Raw genomic sequence first — 12,717 nt, 5'->3', positions numbered from 1 at the left:
TATTTTATAATCAAAACTCACATATTTTTTGGGTTTTAAACAGAGTTGTAAATGTCAGAGGAGTGTGTAATTTCCTCCGTTCTCTCATGCTACATAAAGATTTGAAGCAGCAGACCAGTGTTACAGCTCAGTTTTATTTGGCAAGCAAAGCAAAGTACATCCTCTAGGCACGAGGGTTAGTTACTTCAGTCGCTCAGTCGTGTCCGACTCTTTGTGACCCCATGAATCACAGCATGCAGGCCTCTCTATCCATCACCAACTCCCGGAGTTCACTCAGACTCACATCCATCGAGTCAGTGATGCCATCCAGCCATCTCATCCTCTGTCATCCCCTTCTCCTCCTGCCCCCAATCCTTCCCAGCATCCGAGTCTTTTCCAATGAGTCAACTCTTCGCATGAGGTAGCCAAAGTCCTGGAGTTTCAGCTTTAGCATCGTTCCTTCCAAAGAAATCCCAGGGCTGATCTCCTTCAGAATGGACTGGTTGGATCTCCTTCAGTCCAAGGGACTCTCAAGAGTCTTCTCCAACACCACAGTTCAAAAGCATCAAATCTTCGGCACTCAGCTTTCTTCACAGTCCAACTCTCACATCCATACATGACCACTAGAAAAACCATAGCCTTAACTAGACGGACCTTTGTTGGCAAAGTAATGTCTCTCCTTTTGAATATGTTATCTAGGTTGGTCATAACTTCCCTTCCAAGGAGTAAACGTCTTTTAATTTCATGGCTGCAGTCACCATCTTCAGTGATTTTGGGGCCCCAAAAAATAAAGTCTGACACTGTTTCCACTGTTTCCCCATCTATTTCCCATGAAGTGCTGGGAACAGATGCCATGATCTTCGTTTTCTGAATGTTGAGCTTTAAGCCAACATTTTCACTCTCTTCTTTCACTTTCATCAAGAGGCTTTTTAGTTCCTCTTCACTTTCTGCCATAAGGGTGGTATCATCTGCATATCTGAGGTTATTGATATTTCTCCCGGCAATCTTGATTCCAGCTTGTGCTTCTCGCAGCCCAGCGTTTCTCATGATGTACTCTGCATATAAGTTAAATAAGCAGGGTGACAATATACAGCCTTGGCGTATTCCTTTTCCTATTTGGAAGCAGGCCGTTGTTCCATGTCCAGTTCTAACTGTTGCTTCCTGACCTGCATACAGATTTCTCAAGAGGCAGGTCGGGTGGTCTGGTATTCCCATCTCTTTCAGAATTTTCCACACTTTATTGTGATCCAAACAGTCAAAGCTTTGGCATAGTCAATAAAGCAGGAAGAGATGTTTTTCTGGAACTCTCTTGCTTTTTTCATGATCCAGCAGATGTTGGCAATTTGATCTCTGGTTCCTCTGCCTTTTCTAAAACCAGCTTGAACATCTGGAAGTTCACGGTTCACGTATTGTTGAAGCCTGGCTTGGAGAATTTTGAGCATTACTTTACTAGCGTGTGAGATGAGCGCATCTGTGCAGTAGTTTGAACATTCTTTGTCATTGCCTTTCTTTGGGATTGGAATGAAAACCGACCTTTTCCAGTCCTGTGGCCACTGCTGAGTTTTCCAAATGTGCTGGCATATTGACTGCAGCACTTTCACAGCATCATCTTTCAGGATTTGAAAGAGCTCAGCTGGAATTCCATCACCTCAACTAGCTTTGTTCATAAGGCCCACTTGACTTCACATTCCAGAATGTCTGGCTCTAGGTGAGTGATCATACCATGGTGATGAAGATCTTTTTTGTACAGTTCTTCTGTGTATTCTTGCCACCTCTTCTTAATATCTTCTGCTTTTGTTAGGTCCATACCATTTCTGTCCTTTATCGAGCCCATCTTTGCATGAAATGTTCTCTTGGTATCTCTAATTTTCTTGAAGAGATTTCTAGTCTTTCCCATTCTGTTGTTTTCCTCTATTTCTTTGCACTGATCACTAAGGAAGGCTTTCTTATCTCTTCTTGCTATTCTTTGGAACTCTGCATTCAGATGCTTATATCTTTCCTTTAACCCAAAAAAACAGAGGGGCTCAATCTTGGCTCCTGTTTTTATATGTTTTGTCTCCTCCCCTGAGCCTACCCTATGTAAATTGGGCTAGCCAGGAGGGCTGCTTGTTTCACCTGAGGTTCTCACTCTGGTCCTCGGATTTTCTTTTTTTCCATCTTCACAGGCTTTTTCCTTTCTTTGTCTTGCCACCACCATTTTGGACTCCTTTTTCCTATTCTAACTACCTAACATAAACATTCAATTTCATTAACTCACCATGCAACCATAAGAAGACCAGTGTAGAAAGCAAGCTATTTTACCTATTTAGTGAAGTCGCTCAGTTGTGTCTGACTTTTTGTGACTCCATGGACTGTAGCCTACCAGGCTTCTCAGTCTATGGGATTTTCCCAGGCAAGAGTACTGGAGTGGGTTGTCATTTCCTCCTCCAGGGGATCTTCCTGACCCAAGGATCGAACCTAGGTCTCCCGCATTGTAGGCAGATGCTTTACCCTCTGAGCCACCAGGGAAGCCTGGTATTTTATCTATACCTGATGAATATGTGAATATGCTTCAAATCAAACCAACAGGTTTCACTCCTGTTAGGAGGAAGTTAGCTTCATTCTTTTTCTCTGATTACATCTAAAAATGCATGGCCACAAAATAGAGCCAGATTAATGCAAACTCACTCTCACTGCTGGAGAAGCATTGGTTGTTATTCATGATGGGTCAATATCTACATCAAATCACACATTATTGTATATAAATTACACCGTACCTGCCATCGTGAAACAAATAAGAGGGCAAGAGGTTCCCTTCCCCAGAGGAGTCTAAAATCTAACTGAGAAAAGCAAACATACATGCATGAAACTATTATGGAGCATAAGCAGGTACAGGTGAATTTATACAGTACAAAATAAATGTTAAAGGAATTTATAGTAAGGTAGTGATTTGGGATATGGCCAGTTAATGATGGCTTATAAAAGGGATTGACTGAAATGGACATGATTCTGTTTAATTTTCTGAAATGACTATACTTTGAGAATGTTTAGCAAAACTATTAGTGTGTATGGGTGCTTAAATATTATTTCACTATGGGCTGAACACAAGGAAATCAGCTGAAACTGTGGTACAGAAGCAAATCAGTCACGAGAGGCCAAATGTCCAGATTCTAAAGAATAGAAGCTTTGGAAACAGTTATATAACAGAGACTTAGAGACTACTTCCTCTAATATTTTAAAGGAAACTATATTCTAAGTCTAATTAGAGTTTTTTTTTTCTTTTTGGTCAACCCAATACTTCTTATTGATTTTTTAGATACATTTCAAAAGCTGATAATTAAATTAGCTATTTTCTTTTCATTATTTTGAGGTACAGTAATTTATCTCCATGCATAAATCATTATTATTTTTATTTCTATTGTTTTTACACCCCCTACTAAAATTATGATTATATTTAATGATTAATTCATTTTTTTACATTTAACCACCAAGTCTTTTTTCCATTATAATTTTTTTTGTATTTAAAATTTTTTATACAACTGTAAAGGTTACTTTCCATTTATAGTCCTCCTTGTTATATAGTATCTTACACCCAGTAGTTACTTCCCTTTTCGCCACCCCCCACTGGTAAACACTAGTTTGTTATTTCTATCCATGAGTTTGGAGCACATTATGCTAAATAATGTAAGTCAGGCAGAGAAAGACACTACATGATACCACTTATGTGTGGAATCTAAAACATCCAACAAACTTGTGAATATCGAGTATTCTTTTTTTTTTTTAAGCATTATTCTTACAAGAGGGCTTCCCAGGTGGTTTTATTGGTAAAGAACTTGCTTGCCAATGCAGGAGACATAAGAAATGCAGATTTAATCCCTGGGTCAGGAAAATCCCCTGGAGGAGGGCATGGCAACCCACTCCAGTATTCTTGCCTGGAGAATCCCATGGACAGAGGAGCCTGGTCACAAAGAGTCAGACATGACTGAAGTGACCTAGCATGCATTGTTATAAGAGACAAAGAAAGGAGAAACAGAGAAGTAGAGAAGGCCATGTGACAGAGGAGGCAGAGATTGGAGTTATGCTGCTTCACAAGCCAAGAAGTGCCATAAGCTGAAGAATCTCTAAAGATCCTCCCTTAGAGCCTTAGGAGGGACCTGATTGTCAACACCTTGATATCGGACTTCTGGCCACTTGAACTGTGAGAGAATACATTTCTGTTGTATTTTGCTAACTGTTATGGAAGTCTTAGGAAACTATTAACAGAACAATATTAAATGAATCCTGTTGAATTTCAGGGATTCCTTTACTGTTATATAAGAAATAAGACATGATGCATTCAAGTTGATTTTTCCCTGTATGTGCTATTTTTTGTTTTCTATACAATTTCCTCATCACTGTGCAAATTACTCTCTTTCCTGGGTTTATTCTTGGTTTCCTCCTTTTCTGATTTTGTTGTTGTTGTTTCATTGTTCCTGTTTGTTTCTGTCCAGAAGGAAGAGTAATTACTTGTTTGCTCTGTTGCTTTGATCATTTATTTTTTGGTTTCTGGGAAAGAGGTTTTAAAGTAGAGGGTGGTTAGAAAAAATCTTACAACTATTGGTGGGTTTAAATCAGATGGAAATAGAAAGTATGGTTTATACTACAGAATGATTATTTGCAAGTCTAAGGAATAAAAGTTTTTTGTTTTTTTTTTTAATTTGGAAGCTCTGAGTTAATACATTTAAACATGTTTATTTCCTGCAGGATTTCTAAAAGCCTTTTAAAAAAGCAATGCTAATGTTTGTTGTGGGTGGGAAAAATACTACAGTACTTTCAGAACTTTAACCACATGATGTAGACACAAATCCCACTACCACCACTTTTTTTTTTTTTTTTTTGAGGGGTGGCTTGAGAGTGTCTTTATATCAGGAAAAAGAAAAAGTTTTGGTCCAGAGTCAAACGGTAGATAAAAGTCTAAGGAAAGGCTACTGCTCGGGGGTGGCTTACTTGACTTTGGTAAGAATTCACAGTACACTCAGAGGAAAATTAAGGACACTATTGCTCTTTGATTTTTTTTTTCCCTCTGCTCTTGAAACCCACACATACACACAGAAACACTAGAGGCAGTTCATGGTAGCAGTTCGTTATGTTTGGTCATTCACTCAACTTTTAATGCCACAAGTGTGTGTGTGTTAGTAGCTCAGTCGTATCCGACTCTTTGCGACCCCATGGACTGCAGCCTACCAGGCTCCTTTGTCCATGAGATTTTCCAGGCAAGGATACTGGAGTGGGTTGCCATTTCCTTCTCCAGGGGATCTTCCCAACCCAGGGATCGAAGCCGGGTCTCCTGCACTGCCAGCAGATCCTTTACCGACTGAGCTACAATGCCACAAGGAATAAAGCTAAATGCGTAATATATAGCACAAACAAAACATAATCTTTGACCTTAAGGAAACATCCACATAGAAACTTTCTTATTTTAATAAAGTTCCTGTATTGGCAGTACTTGACAAGCTCATATCCCCTTCTTAGGGAAGCACTCTCCAGAGACACTTTCTGGGGTGGAAAAAATCTAGACCATATCACTGTGCCCCCCTCTCCCTTCACAAGGACAAACCTGAGTCAATTAGGGACTGTCACCTGACCAGTGGTGTGGCCAGCACTTAAGCAGGCCTGTAGGCTGAGGTGGCCTGGCATGAAAACCTGTGCCAGAGCAGAAACAAATGGGAACCAGAGTCACCCCATTAAGAATTCAAAATGGGGAATATAGAGAAGGCCAGGTAGTTAACGTCAGGGAAAAAAGCAGACTCATGTAGAGTCCATGTTCACAATTGAACAAATCAGGGAGAGGCACCATGAATTTCTGCTGCTGTGTTGGAGACTCACGACAAAAATAATCAGGTTCCAGGACTACCTTGGGATATCAAGTGATCTTCCATATCAGCCTCTATGAGGCACAGCTATATGGCTGTCGCTAGAATTTCTGTGAAATTTCTAGCTCTTTCATTGCAACATGTAACATGTCTCCCTGCTTCTACCCAGAGTTATCCCTTAAAAATCTCTTCAGGTCAGGTTCACTACTCTCCTTGAAACCCTCTAATAGCTTCCCAGCTCACTCAGCGTAAAAGCCAAAGTCCTACCAAGGGTTCACAATTCTCTGCCTCCCGCAACACTGTGCTTTTTGACATTCCTGGAACAGGCCAAGCATTTGCTGTGGATGTTTCCTGTTTCTCACAATGGTCTTCCTCCAGTGGACATCATAGCTCACTTCCACACTTTCTTTAGATTTCTGCTCACATGTCATTAAAGTCAAGGAGGCCTTCACTGGCCATATGATACAAAATAATAACATTCTCTCCCAGGACAGATCACAACCTGACAATTCATGTATGTGTACATATGTGTGTATATACATATGTTTATTTTATTAATTGTCTGACTTCTCTTACTAGAATGTAAGCTCCATAAGGACAGACCCCAAATGGACAAGGGGAATTTGTTATTCCTTTATGGGATATCCATCTGCTATATAAAAACAAACTGCATAATATTGAATGTTATTTATTGACCCGCTCCAACTGAACGTATTACCAAAAAATTAACAGATAATAGTAAAATAAGCTTTCATTATTTACCATATAGTTATGTATCAGAATAATATCATATGGATGGCATTTGAATTACTAGAAGTATCATCGATATGTATGGAGCAAGTGAAAGTCACTCAGTCGTGTCTGAGCCTTTGCAATCCCATGGACTATACAGTCCATGGAATTCTACAGGCCAGAATACTGGAATGGGTAGCCATCTCCTTCTCCAGGGGATCTTCCCAACCCAGAGATCGAACCCAGGTGTACCACATAGCAGGCAGATTCTTTACCAGCTGAGCCATTCGGGAAGCACAGAGCTATGAGGTCATAAAAAAAGGGCTTTCCAATGCAATGATATATATTCTTAAGATACAATTACACTTACACTTTGCAAATACAATTGTAATTACACTTGAAATAATAAATGCATTGGTTTAATTAAATCATTAATTAATCATTATGGTTAATCATATTAACCATTGATTTTTAATCAGTAAAAATGCAGGCACAGTGTGTTATAGTGTCATTAAAAATTAACAAGTTATATGGCTAAGTTCTCTAAAACTATAATAAAAATAAATTGTTTCTTAAACTGGTAGATGAAAAATATAGGTATTTTTATATTCCCCTTTATACTTGTTGCTAAAATATTTCATAGTTCTTTTTTTTTAAACTCAAGTCAGCAAATTTTAATGAAAGAAATAAAGTCAAAAGATTTAGTATGTGACTAGAATGAAAGGAGGATATTTTAAAAGACTTGCCTTATTGTGAGGTAGTATAAAGAAGTGGATAAGGACCCAGCATTGGAATCTTAGCTCTGACAGTTACTAGCCATATAGCATTAAAATGGAGCAAATTACTTAACCTTTCTGAGCCTCAAGTTCCTCATCTATAAAATGTGAACAATATTAATACTAATCATAATGATTCTCTGGTTTTATGTGTGTAGTTCAAGTTCTTAGAACATTTCCTGGAGGATAATAAATAGTATATATATAACTATTTCTTGCTATCATTTTTTAAAAATATTTTAAAGATGCCTGTAGGGCATCTGGGAAGGCATTTGGAGATGAATGTCTGAATTTCAAGAGAAAAGTCTGAGCTGGAAATATAAATCTAGCCATCACAGGAGCACACACACATACACACACACTCTCTCTTTTAGAACAGTACCTAGCAGACAATAAGTACTATATAAATGTTACAATGTTAACTAGTATAATTTTTAATAAGTATTTCAGAAATCAATTAAATTTAAGCTTATTAAAATGAAAGCTAATTCTTATTGCATAAGTAAGTGCTCACTAAAAGTTTAATGACTGAAAAGAATTCGCAGTTGTTACCTTTTTTTGTTCATCATTATAAAAGGTGAATAGAAATTGTAAAAATAAGACAATTTACAGTTCTCAGATTACACTCAACATATAAATCTAAATTTAGTAGATAAAACATTACTGGCAATTGTAACAATAATATTAACCTTGACTTGAAAACATTTTCAAATTTATTTATTCCATTTAGAATCAACTTTAATAGAAATCCAGTCATTTCTTATGTCTATGAGAATCATCAATTATGTTCTTCAGGCTCCTCAGAATTAAATGCCCCTGCCCAAAATAGTCAACAGTATTTCTCCAGGATTTCTATCTTATCCTCAAAGATGTGGCTCACATATAGGGCAGACTGGAGAGGAAGGGGACCACTGGCCAAATTTATTCACTGTGTAGACAAAACTGAAAAATAAGTCTGCATGCCAAGTGGATGAATTACAATGAATCTGAGAAATCTACTAACCCTAACATGCACTAAATATGCACGTATGGCAATCTAGCAATTGTTACTGCCTCAAAATGTTTGTTGATTTCCATTCACATTGTTGACTTCCATCACATTCCATTCACATCCATTCACATATATTCCATTCACAAAATACTTAGTATTCTTCCATTGCTGTCGCTCACCTGCAGCAGAATCCCAGTAAAGCTCAAGAAGTGTAAAGTGGGGAAGAGTGCTAGGGTAATTAACAAAGCTAAAAAGGATCCCAAGTCACAAAGAGAGAGGACAGCTCCTGTCAAAGGATGTGGGAGAGAGTGGGGGTGTTCTCTGGCCTTAAATTCAGGTGTTCATAGAAGTGTCAGTTCCCAGGCACTAAGGCAACCAAATAAAGCTTTTTTTTTTTTTTTTTTAAGTTGCTATTTTCCTGGTTCTGAAGGAATATTCCTAGAGGGGAAAATTGACTACCTATCCAACCACCAATTGAGTCAACTTGGTAATTAGCAAGTGACCTACCAAGTCATAAATGTCAGATTTTAATCTCAGGGTGCCTGAATCTGTATAAGTCCTACCACAAAAGAATATTGTCTCTTAGACTACTTTTCACACTGAGATTCTAAGGAAGAAATATGCCCATTGTCTCTCCCTCAGTATAGCTTTCCCCAGGGCAGGCAACCTTTTCAACAGAGTGGTTCAGAATTTCTGTTTGTGAAGACTAGAATTTGGAAAGATTGTCTGATTATTTAAATAACAAACACGTTTTATAGTATTTTAACCATTTCCATCTTACAAAGGAATATCGCTTATTTCATTGCTTTTGAAGAGTAAAAAAAGTTTAGTTTATACCTCAGAAAGTTTAAGCAACAATTGGTGATAATTTTTTCTTAGAATTGGCAAAGAAAGGCCACCTTCTGACAGTCTGGACTGCTGGCTTTTCTCTGTTTTTTCACCTTCTTTTTTGATTGAGACAAGTAATGCTTTTCTCATCTACCTGTCTAAATGAATATATATAATTTTTCTTTCCACTAATGTAACAAAACCAGTAACTTGAAAGATACCATCTTTAGTGTATGTACAACTGAGTGCTTACTTTATTCAATTATTTAAAAGCCTCACATATTTAATATAACCTATACTAAAATGCAGGGCTTCCCAAGTGGCACTAGCGGTAAAGAACCTGCCTGCCAATGCAGGAGACAAAAGAGATGCAGGTTCAATCCCTGAGTTGGGAAGATACCCTGGAGAAGGAAATGGCGATCCACTCCAGTATTCTTGCCTGGACAATGCCATGGACAGAGGAGCCTGGCAGGCTACAGTCCATAGGGTTGCAAAGAGTCAGACACAACTGAAGTGACTTAGCAGGCATGCATACTAAAATATATTATTACAAAAAGGATATAATATATGTTATTGACATTATATACAAAAGAGAAAAAAATCCCTCTGGATAATTAAAATGTTAATATTCAAAAGCAAAACTAAAGGCTTTTCAAATGAATTTAGGAAAACAAATCACACAATGAAGATTTGCAAAAGTGCTTTAATAAAATGTTTGCATAAACTTTCATTAAACTTGCTAAGCTTAATAATATTCCTATAAGTACTTGTTCATCTAACCTAAAGAATAAAACCTTCTTATACATAAAATACAGTATTTAGTATTATAAATAATACATCAAAACATAAAACTTACATCAAGTCTTGTATCTGTGTACTATGCAACTACAAGAGATTATAATTTATAAAAATATTACCACACTGAATTCAAAACAATTATACTTTAAGAAAAAAAATTAAAGCTGACCCTGCCATTTAAATGTAGTATAATTTTATCTTTTAAAAAACATAAACTTACGGTAATAAGAGCAGATTATTATATGAACATGAACTGGGTACCTGAATTCAAAAGCTACTTTCTTTAGTTCATCTGAATTAATCAGCTATTATATTTAGCATAACATAACAGTATGAATATAAGATGCTAAATCAAAACATAGAAAATGAGTCTATGTAAAAACAACACTTTTTTTTTGTCTCTTAACTGGCTCCTTGACTGCATCTATTTTCTCCTAATACTTAGATATTTCGGAAAAAGAAGCTCCCACGCAAGAAAATAATAGTTTTCAACTTTTTCTGTACTTTTGCTTCCCCAAATTCATCCATCCAGGAGTGTTTTCATCTGTTCATTGGTAAATCCTACAAAAAGGCCAGTCAACTTATTCATCATCATCTCTTTCTAAGCTTCAAATATAGTTAGAAAAACAGTTAAGTTCAAAGCAGCTAGAAAAGCAGTGAGTTTCCAAAGGATGCCACTTCCAATCTTTTGTTAAAAAAAAAATCTACTTCCTAAAAGTCAAACAAACTCAGTCACAACAGGAGGCAGGGTCTTCGGAAAATGAAGAAAAAAGTTTTCAGTGTTTCATTCAGCAGATTTGAAATGCTCTTCATCCACAGTGGGGGTAGATGTGGCCCTCCACAGTCAGATAATCAATGGCTTGCTTGACAGTCCGGATGCTCAGGACGCAAAGCTTGGTCTGGAGCTCATGAATGCTCTTGCCTTCCTATGGAGGACACTCATGAATCAAATGTAGCACCTCGTTCTGGACGAAACTGGGTTGGTGCTCACCATGCTTCTGGGCTTCACCCATTTCTGATGGATCAACAGGGCCACTTTGCCCAGAGGCCGCTTGGCAGGTGTTATCCAGCATCATATGTACCTTGACCGTTTCTAGAATATGTGTGTGCTGTACTCGTTCATGTCCTGGAGGACATGGATTTTCAACATCTCAAGGCTCTTCACCTCCGCAGAACATTCGAGGATACCAAACACTGGTATATACTCCCACTGGAAGCAGAGTCACCTCCTGCTTTGCTTTATCTCTGCCAACCCACTGGCAGACCTTGATAGGTTTACTGGTCATATCATCAATCTTATAAAGTAACTTACAGTCTTCTCTGCCTGCCTGATTATTCCCATGACAGAAACTTGGGAAATCTTGATTCCTCTATTCTTGAAGATGTTATCAACCAGAGTGGAGGTGAGCAGTTGGTTTACACAAGGAACAATAGCCTGGATTTGGGCCCTGGATCCCATGGACTTAGTAGCAAGAGCTACCCTGCCCTGAGACAGTGGGTCACTGCTTCCGCTGGCTCCACCTGGGGCAGAAATGCTCCCATAGCTCCCAAACCCATTCTTACTCATTATAAGGGCAGCTCCTGCAAAAGAGGAAGTGGGATTTGGCTCCAGCTAGCAAGTTCCACAGGCAGGCTCCAACCTTTAGCATTGGCTACCACCCAATGCGGAGTTTGTGCAGCCTCCAACTGTGGAGCCAATCAGCTGCCAGGATGCAGCTGTCTGTAGTCAACTGGGACCTGCCAGCTTCTCACTTCACCCAAGAATTCTTTGGGGTGGTCTGATACCTGTTCTGCTGTATTTTAAAAGACCCATGTGCAATTTCAAACTTTTTCCACTATCTTTATAAAAATACATTTTAACAAGGTTCCCCCACCCCCACTTTATTACTAAATGTCACGACATCTATAGGCACATCTAAAAGATTCATTTATTCACTCATTCAATTAACCATTCAACAGAAATTTTCAGAGCAGTAAGTTCAGTATAGTTTGTGTGAGGAGGCAGTGGTGGCAGAGCAGGGTGGCAGGACAGGGACAAGGGAGAATCCACCACTTTTACTGTCCTAAAGGACTCACATGTTCAAATCATTAAAACCAGAAGCATTCTGGAAAAAATAGCAAGACAGCCACCTCTGAATAATTATCAAATCCAAATGCAAGTCATATCTTATGATTACCTTTTTAAACTATTTATTGGAGAATTACACTCTTCCAGTTATTCTGCCAAATGCATTACTGGTAAAAATAAAGAGTATAAGATATTTCAATTTATACATAAATTCAAACAAAACAACTGAGCTCTAAATTATTTGCAAGCTTCTGTGGATAGGTCAGGGAAGTACTAGTCCCATCCTATATTAGGAAAACCAAGAATAAAATGGAAATAACAGTTTCTGTATACTCAAATTTCTGAACTTAATATTTTAGTAACTGTAGAAGTAGATCCCAGAATATTTTCATATTAAACTGAAAATCTATTTATCCCTATAAAAACATTTTATGTGGAGTGTATTTAACTTAAAGGCTTTTTATGGTTGATAAAAGAACACCAATTATTGGAATATATCACGAGCAAGAACTTCTTCCTTAAAAATCCTTCACACCTAGGTAATAACCTAAATGTGTAGACTTTTAAGGAGTTTATTAATATTCTCTTATTTACTTTATTGGTTAAAATAAACTGATTTTTGCTATCCCAAATTACATAAAAGTGTGAATAAATATCTAAAACTTGTAAGAGAATACAAAATTCTATTTACTTCTCAAGTTAAAAAGGAATAAT

General features: G+C 37.7%; 2 protein-coding genes across 13 annotated transcripts in view; both read right to left on the bottom strand.

Annotated features, from left to right (window-relative positions):
* Nucleotides 1-12,717, bottom strand: part of DIAPH2 (diaphanous related formin 2) — a 981,259-nt gene that overhangs the window by 721,751 nt on the left and 246,791 nt on the right. The window lies entirely within an intron of this gene.
* Nucleotides 7,201-11,534, bottom strand: RPA4 (replication protein A4). The gene is given in 5 exon segments (XM_055563968.1): nucleotides 7,201-10,758; nucleotides 10,760-11,041; nucleotides 11,044-11,131; nucleotides 11,133-11,238; nucleotides 11,241-11,534. Coding segments are annotated over 5 exon segments (777 nt in total). The 5' UTR covers nucleotides 11,503-11,534; the 3' UTR covers nucleotides 7,201-10,719.

Source organism: Bubalus kerabau, chromosome X (assembly GCF_029407905.1).
Source record: "Bubalus kerabau isolate K-KA32 ecotype Philippines breed swamp buffalo chromosome X, PCC_UOA_SB_1v2, whole genome shotgun sequence".
Taxonomy (NCBI): Eukaryota; Metazoa; Chordata; class Mammalia; order Artiodactyla; family Bovidae; genus Bubalus; species Bubalus kerabau.
The sequence above is the reverse complement of the archived record's forward strand: the minus strand, read 5'-3'. Positions and strand labels throughout refer to the sequence as shown.